The sequence below is a fragment of the Oxyura jamaicensis genome, chromosome 1 (assembly GCF_011077185.1).
Source record: "Oxyura jamaicensis isolate SHBP4307 breed ruddy duck chromosome 1, BPBGC_Ojam_1.0, whole genome shotgun sequence".
NCBI lineage: Eukaryota > Metazoa > Chordata > Aves > Anseriformes > Anatidae > Oxyura > Oxyura jamaicensis.
In genome coordinates, this window is record NC_048893.1 from 165,574,520 (window position 1) to 165,583,345 (window position 8,826).

Here is an 8,826-nt window from a genome sequence, read left to right on the forward strand (position 1 = left end):
TTATGGATTAATGAACACAAGACAATTGCTTCTAAGCCTCTTTTCAAGTAAAATTCTCGGTCTTTAGAAATGTGGATAAGTAGGGAATGATTAGCTGGATCTGACAGCAAAAGTGAGAATTTATCCCCTCAAACATGCACTCTTTACAATTAAAGAAAATCTAAGCAATTAAAAGCCGGCAAAATAAAGCAAAGAACAAAATTTACAAGTTGTGTTTGTTATTTTATTAACATAAGGTAATTAAGCAAATTGTAATTGTTTCATTAATTGAAGGATCAACTTAACAGAGCTTTATTATTACAAATTAAATGAAGAATTAACCCACAATCTGCTTTTTAAAAAGCCGTCCAGACCTCATCTTCAAATGACCCTTGCACTTTAATGAACTGAATAATAAAAAAAAAAAACATTCTTTTATATAACATTTGTTGTTCATTACATTATCTTTAAAAACTGTGAACAGTGTGCATATTATAAAAGGAAATGTGTAATCCATTTGAGCATAAAAGAAAGTTCTTCAGCTTTTATAGGAATTGACTCAGAAATAATTCAGGTACAATTTTGTGTTCCCTTTGGTCTCTTTCTTCTCTGAGAAGGCTCTCTGATTTGGTTTGATACTAAATTAGTTGTATCTAAATGCCACCTTCGTTTCTGCCCCCACTGAGCTTAACAGTTAATTTTCCAGGCTAGAATAAAGAAATACCTGCTTTCATATTTTATCCAATCCCCATGGTGCAATAGACCAATAAGAACTATGTAGTTCTTACTGAGTTAAGAGAATAGGAGCACTTCTCTGAAGAAAATTGGTTGGCTTTCATTCACTATATTAAAAAAAAAAAAAAAAAAAAAAAATCAATTAAAAATGAAAACAGCTGGAAATGAAGATCTTCCCCTTGTCAAAGGTGAAAATTAAACAACCCCCTGTTTTTGCCCTTTTTTTTTTTTTTTTTTTTTTTTTTTTTTAAGATGATTCACTTACTTGCTAAGGTAATAATGATAGCATTACCTGATTAGGCTTGTTTTTGGAAAATTGACTATGAATAAAATATGATGTACAAGTAGTTTCACTGGCTACTCCACATAAGATAACTAAATACTAAGTTCATACAAGGATGAAATTTTTATCAGAACAGTTTAGAGATAGCAAAAGTCTCCCATTAAAATCTGTGGGAATTTTAAAATTGATAGTAAGTCCTTTGGAAAAGCATGCTGCCTTCTTTCCTCATGTTAAGCTCAGGGGGATTGCAGAACTAAATCCTGTGGGTGTTGGCTGCTGCTTTACCTGAAAGCTGATCTTGAGGTTAAAATATTTTCAGTGGAAACTTTAGTAATGACAATAGCTGATCTGAAAAGGAAAAAAAAAAAAAAAAAAAAAAAAAAAAGCAAGACAAAACACTGTATTAAAAGCATAACAGTAACAGCTAGGTTCTATTTTGCTCAAAGAGAAACTACATGAACTGGCTACTTTGATCAAGTTTTACACTACATCATCATCTCAAAGTCGTGTTTCTTTTAGCATGTAGTATCCACTGTAGTTCACATTTTTTTTAATAATTTACTTCAGTTCTATTAATTTTATTTTATTTTTGTAATTTTACTTATATTAGGCAGTAAAGGAGAATATGATACTGCTCAGCATGTTGCCTTATCATCATTCACGTGCATGCAGATTTGTGTACATATGCATGTACGTACAGGATTATACACTTACTGAAATACATTGAGGTTCTAAACCTTAAAGAAAATGCTCACCAAAGGTGCATTATTCATTTGCCTAAAAAGCATGCACTGGTATATAGTTAATAGTTAAACAGTCATAGAAAACTCAAAGTCATTTTCAACAGTTTCAGAAAATGTTACTTCTCTTTTGACTTACTCAACATTGCTTTACATTTTCAAGCTAAGTGAACCAATTCCTCAGATTGTACTGGATATTCTCCTTGTTTATATAAACAGCTGAAGATCTAATTCTATGACATTTGAAGATTTATTTTAGAAGATAAAAATAGATGGGAGATATTTGTTTGGAAAGGTAGTACAATTGCAGTCCAAATCAACATGAGGCTTATCCCATACAGACCTACTGTGCATATACATCCGAGGTGAATATATGCTGTAGGAATACCTTTAGACAAAGCCATCACAGAAGACAGAGGGGATGAACAGTTTGTAACTGCCAGGCTTCTTAGTGGCCAGTACTCTGACTATATCCCTATCCCTGCTGTTCACAGACTGAATGAGAATTAAAACAGTTAGGGATGCAATTAAGGCATTGGCTAGCATACAAAGGGAAAGAGTTTCTAACCATGAGAAATCATGAGGTATGTCCATGTGTATTTCTTATTCCATTTGGGCTTATATGCATTTTAGTATTTGTTTTTTGATGTCAAAGTCTTCAGGATTAGAACTCTGTGAAAATTTGCTCCTGTAGGAGCTTTGCAGGTACTTTCAAACTTCCAGCCTGGGAAACACAGACTGGAAACACTGGTACTGAGGCAGAGCTGTCAGATACTGTGGTTTCCACATTAAGTATGTAGCACTATTACTTTGTGCTAGAATCCTTGTAGAAACATGGTATGTGTGTTTGTTCATATAATGGTTAGGCAGTGTCTATGCTGATGAAAAGACCTGTCCTGAACATCTTAGGCAAAGTACATGACTTTGGGCTAATGCAAACAGCAGTGCAGATTGGTATGTCTTGTATTGAAGTGCTTGGCACCCACTACTGCTACTATTACTTTTAGAGGCCTCCTAAGGTCAGAAATAGACACCTAAACCTTCTTTTCCAGACAAATTTCTCTTTCAGATATTGACTGTGTAATGTTGTTCAGCATGCATTAAGATCTTTTAAACTGTTTGCATTTGACCCTTTTGTTTTCATATTAGAAGTTAAATTTTGCAAAAGTGTTTTACTGGAAGTGTATCCTTCTGTTTTAAAGTGTTGGAAAGCATACAGGAACACTTGGCTGCTGTTACTCATGTACCATTTTTTTCCTTAAATTTTGTATTATAAGGGTTTAAGTTCAACAGTGAAATCTCAACTCTTTCTACAACTACTCATATAAAACAATTCCTGTTTTCCTTTCAGTAAAGAATGTGTTAAGTTTTGGTTAGGCTTGAGTAGACCCATCTAACTTAAACATGATTCTTCTGCACAGAATTTTCCACATACTTTGCTCTGTGTACATCAACGCAAATGAATAAAACTAGCTCAGTGATCTGGTGATAGTACACACTGCACCCATGGGTCAGTAAGCTTGATTCATGCAACAGTATGCTAAGAAACTTGAGTGGTGTGTACAGGAAAGGTAGATCATGCTATCACATTTATGACTGCTATTCTAGAAGAAAGGATAAGATCTTGCTGGAGTTTTAAATGGCAATGCAGCAGTGGAAGTAAAATAATTCCAAAAGGCAAGTCAGGTCTTAGAAATAAAATATTTCTGTTTTACGGCTCTAACTATCTGATATATCTAAGAGAAAGTTTATTTTAAAATTTCCTCTACTTTGCGGAAGATTCTGAAGCTTTGGATGTTTCGTTATTTCTGTGATCGATTTGCATATTTATGTCCCTTCTCATTTTATTTCAGAATTATAATAATTATTAAAATTATAATTAAATATTTATAATTATAATTAAAATATTTACTTTTTTCTTATTTAAAGATTGTGTTTGGATATATCACTGAACACAAATCTTAGTACAATTAATATGCAAACAAGAGTTCACTAAATAATCAATCTCAAATCCTGGATAAGAGCTTGTATCTGTTACTTTCTCATATCAGTAGAATTATGCCAACTTCTACAGGTTTAAATTAATTAAGCTCATGAAAGGTTGATTTTTGGTTGGTTTCCTTGCTTGTTTTCCAAAAAAAAAAAAATACTATGGAAAGAGGTACACATGCTTGCTTTGGGATAGAAACCCTGTGCCTTCGTGTACATGCGTGTGTGTGTGTGCATGTGCATGCGAGAGTGAATATCCAGACAAACAAATTACTTTGCAGCATAAAAATGTTGAATTAAAAAGAGAAACAGTGGTGTTTACAGAGTATCTTATATTTAACTAGAGCAGCCCTGGAAAGCAATGCTCCCAGTAAACTCTCTTTAACAGATTCAAGTGGAAGAAAGCCAAGTTGTTTGGTTGCACAATAGGTTGCAATCATGTGGGAGAGTTCCCAGTTGGGAGCTGAAAACTGAAAACCTGACATGCATAAGTGAATGAAGCTACCCTACATGATTGTTGATTTAAGATTTTTCCCCCTCCTTAAAAATACAGCTGGGCTTCTGCCTTTGTCAGGGTACTGAAGAGGCAACACTTTGTGAGACAGAAAATTAGTTTTAAATTGACATTTTAGATGTCGGTGATAATTTATCCTGACATTATGGCTATTGGTTGTGATTGTGACAAGGAGGCTTGATCCAAGTGGGCACTGTAAGAGCCAAATTTAATAGACTACCATTGTAATTTCCTGCCTTGCAGACTGCAGAGACTTTCCAATGTTCCTTCACCACAACAATCAGGGATTACTAAATAACAAGTCCACAGGACTAGGGTAGGATTGAAAGGATTAATGGAGTATGACAAAATTGCACCTGAGGGGGAAAATCTGTAGCAGGTTTTGTATGGTGTTGTGGTAGATCAGGCAAATTTGCAAGTGCTACTGATCTTTACACATGCATGTCTTCAAAGAAAGTGTGTGAAAATCAGGCAGAATCAAGCTATATGGCTAAGGCTGTCATAAACATTTATGTCATCAACTGCATAAATCACTTAATACTATCATTTGAAGTATTTGCATGATCAACTATATTAAGCATCAGTAGATTGTAGGCGCTGTACTAAATCATTTTATACTCTACTATAACCTTTATCCTGCTAAACTAAATCCTGAAAGATTAAAATGTAGGGTTAGTCCAACCCTTCTCTTCAAGGATAATTAAGGAATACAGTTACTGTTTAGGAAGAGTGTTTCCAGCTTTAGAACTTTATATATATATATATATACATACATACATATATATATATATATAATTGGTTTGGAGTCTTCATATTCTGACCCGATGATAAATAAAAACCTCTCTAACCCTTTGAAATATCCCTTTTTTCAAAACAACAATAACAATCTTAGCCTCTTAGCCCCAAGTTTTTATGGGATATTGATGTATTTTTAATAAACTGTTTATCACTATGAAATGTCAGAAGTTTGTAAACAGATCCTTGGTTTCTTTTCACACTGGCTTAAACTAAGAATGCCACCACTGATGGCAGTGGATTTATATCAAATACATACAAGGAGAAGGAAGAAAAGAGCTATTCAGCTTTATTCTTAGAATAACTTTTCTTTGGAAAGGAACTTATCTATTTAACATTGTTTATTATCTTCACAAGAAAAAGGTAAAATTTGGAATATTTCTTTGTACTAAAGTGGAACAGTTTTAGATTTATGCTGTGTTCATGATAGTTAAACTTAGCCCTTCAAGTAAGATATATATATATATTCCAGTTTGGTATAAACACTTAATGATTATGAAAAATAGCAAGTTGTGAAAGGGTTGAAGTTTTGTCTATATAAATTAATGCTAGTGAGAGAAATTTAAAAAAGAAAAATCACAAACATTTTTTAGTTGCTATCTGAGGTAATCCCTCATGTACTGTGAATTGTTTAAGGAAGCACTTCTTCAGTAGCATTGACTGAAGAAGCTTTGTTCTTATTTAGACTTGTTACTAGTGGAACAGCAAGTGATTTGTTAATTCCATTAGCCATCTTTTCTGCACACTGGGAAAACTGAATGTAATTCTAAACTATTTCTACTGTATACTTAAGCCGTCAAGGGTCTTAGAAGGCTTTCGTTATACTCTTCAAAGATATTGATTAGGAAGGGGTGGGCTATGTTGTGTCTTTAAAACAGGAATAAGGAAAAAATATGCCACAGAATGTAAGCTGAAGGATTTATTTTTAACCCAAAATAATGTTCTAATACAAAAACACTGAGTTTTTGTATTAATTTGACTGGTAAAGTCAGTTTAAAAAACTTATGACTGGTAATGATTCTAGTTATCTTTTTTTTTTTTTTTTTTTAGTAAGTCTTTTAAATCCTAAAAGTACAACCTGTCAGTATGCCATTAGTGTTTTCTCTAAATCTGTCTTGTCTCCAGAAGCAATGCCAGGGACTTCATGTTTCCCTCCCTTTGGGTTCGCAAGGAAATCCATAGGTGTCATCCTGTGTGCTGTTGCATATGGTAGACAAATGGGTATAGCAAGACTCAAATTGATAGGCTTGCTGCACTCTTCTTGGGCATATTAGATGCAGTCAGGGTTTGTATTTTTATGTCTTTTCACCATGAAATCTCTGGTGGTTTAGTGGACAGAAAAAGTGAAAAATAGCATGTGAATCTGGAAAAAATAATTAGCATTTCTTCCTGTTGTTAACAGGAATGACAGTTGAAAACCTAGTCTTACTGTGTTTAGCATGAAAAAGCAAAGAGATATTCCATTATTAGGAGCCCAGCCAAAAGTAGATTACATCTGAATTGGAGTGTCTGCCCTCTAAGTGATCACTGGTATTGAATAGTAGTTTTGCACAGAGAGGGTAAACTTTTTTTGATAGAAGAGACAGTTATATTGAAAAGACAGTGAGGCTCTTTGGTTCAAGAAGCTTCGTTTGGTGAAGTCCAGGAAAAGTACATAAGCATTTGATTCTTCCCATGTACTTAAAAAAAATAGCAAGCTGTCTTCTAGAGATCTTAATGTCCCAAAATTCCTTGGTGGTGTTTAAAAATCCACAATCAGTTATTCCAAATTCCAGCATATTGCTTTTATTTCAGCAATAAGGAATGCAAAGCTGTCTTCTTCTCTGCAATGCTTTTGAGCGGTTCAGATAGCACATTACAGAGTGGTTAAATGCAACTCACATAACCCTACCATGCTCTGTTTGAAAGGACAGTGAAACTTTTGATTCATTATTGGGTAGTTTTCTGGTATGCTTTTTCCTCAGTTTGAGTGACAGTCCCACAACCCCAGTGCATGGTTTGTTTAGTTGTGGTGCTGAAAACTTGACTTTCTCTTTTAAGATCTAATTTTATATCAGCTATAAAATTATTAGTAGGATGGTCCTCACTCTTAGGTACTGAAAAAGGGAACACATTTTGTATACTTCTCAAGACATAACTTTGTCACTGTGTGATGATTTTTCTCTAAAACATGGCAAACAGTGGAGGTCCATCTGTTGGGTAAATTTTCCCTTTGTGTGTGATATACTGTAATGAGTAATTATAAATGTAAAACACTTGATGTGACCATTTTCTATATAATGATTATGCAGTAGTTAGTAGCCACAATATATTATATTACTCCTGTTATGTATTTTGGAGGTGGACACTATGGATTCATAATATGGTTTAACTTGTATAAGTAGTGTCAGTTCATCTGAGGGATACTTTTCCCCCCGTTGAGAATTATGAATTTACAGTGTTGTTATTTTGAATCTTATAAGCCACTACAGAGTGGAAAATATTTAAGGGAAGCAGTGTACGTACTTCTATATGTTACTGAGTGTTAAATAAGCAATCGATTGTTGAATAACCTAATATATATAATGCATTATATTTATGCAAAAAATAGCTGCAAAAAATCAGGTGAAGTGTTTCACTTACTGTAGTAATAGGCACCATTGCTATGTATTTATCTATGCATAGTTTAGGAGAGAAGAAGATGCTGTCAATGATTCTGTAATATTTTCTTCGTTGTAGTGGCCATTGAGTTAAATAAGAATTCACTGGTATGTATAGTAATGAATCTTTAAAAATATAATTTCTAATCAGTGTTGGACAGTGGAAATAGGTGTCCTTTAAAAAAATGACCTTTGTACACTTTGAGTAAAGAACTACATAAAAAGGATATAAAGTAGTTGTACATTCAAAATGTATTAAATTCCATTTTTGTTTTGCTATATTTTGTAAAACATTTCCATTGTAAACAGTATGCCTCTCACACATGTTAAATCAAAACTCTTTATTTAAAAAGTATATACCTAATGTAATTGGAAACTTATTGCACTCATAAATGTATATATTGTGACTTCAAAAAAAGTCTGTACTGAACTTTGCTTAAACTACTAGTATGTGGATTTCTTTCAAATTTATTTTTGATTAATGATATTAAGGATAAGATCCTTTCTAAATGTACTTTAAAATTCACAATAAAGTTTCAGAAGTTGTTTTATACAATGTTGAGGCTTTGTGTTGAATTTTCTTGTTGGAATCTTTTAAACTGGTACCTTTACTGAGTTTTACATTTCTTGAGTATGTGTAAATCTGTGTTTAACATCATCATGGTTTAAATAATGTGTGCGATGTTACAAAATACAATATCTATATTTACTTAAGAGCTGTCTTCATTTAATTAGGTATTGCTGCTCTATTGAACACAGAAGCTACTGGCACTTCTGTAATTTCTTCTTAAATTCAGACCATATTCAAGCAACTCTCTGTATTGGACTTTAAGGGTGAGATAAAATGAATACTCCATTTTATGTAACATCCTCATCCAGGAGACAATACAGAATGAGTTGGGTGAAATAGCTGAATAAACACGAAGAAAAACATGTTAACTTAAAAATACCTAAAAATCTTGTTTAAAGCTCCAGGAAGAGTGGCCAGGGGGAGGAGGGAGTGTAAAGGGGAAGTAAATATGACTTCCCCTTTGTATTGAAGAAAGATGACATGGTACAATATGTAGTCAAATATATTTCAAGCTTTTATTTTTATTCTCTCTGTCTTTCCTTTCCTTTCCTTTCCTTTCCTTTCCTTTCCTTTCCTTTCCT

General features: G+C 33.3%; 1 protein-coding gene across 18 annotated transcripts in view; it reads left to right on the forward strand.

Moving 5' to 3' along the window:
* PCDH9 (protocadherin 9) overlaps positions 1-8,826 on the forward strand; it is a 699,850-nt gene that overhangs the window by 23,634 nt on the left and 667,390 nt on the right. The window contains exon 3 of one of the 18 annotated variants that reach the window (XR_004749268.1): positions 8,410-8,508. The exons of 16 other annotated variants lie outside the window; for them this stretch is intronic. Coding sequence is in view for 1 of the 2 variants with exons in the window: in XM_035321129.1 (XP_035177020.1) it covers positions 8,410-8,427 (18 nt within the window). In the remaining variant the exon portion in view is untranslated. Of the gene's footprint in view, positions 1-8,409; positions 8,657-8,826 lie in introns of those variants that run through there. One more of the 18 variants, XM_035321129.1, reaches the window with a different exon arrangement.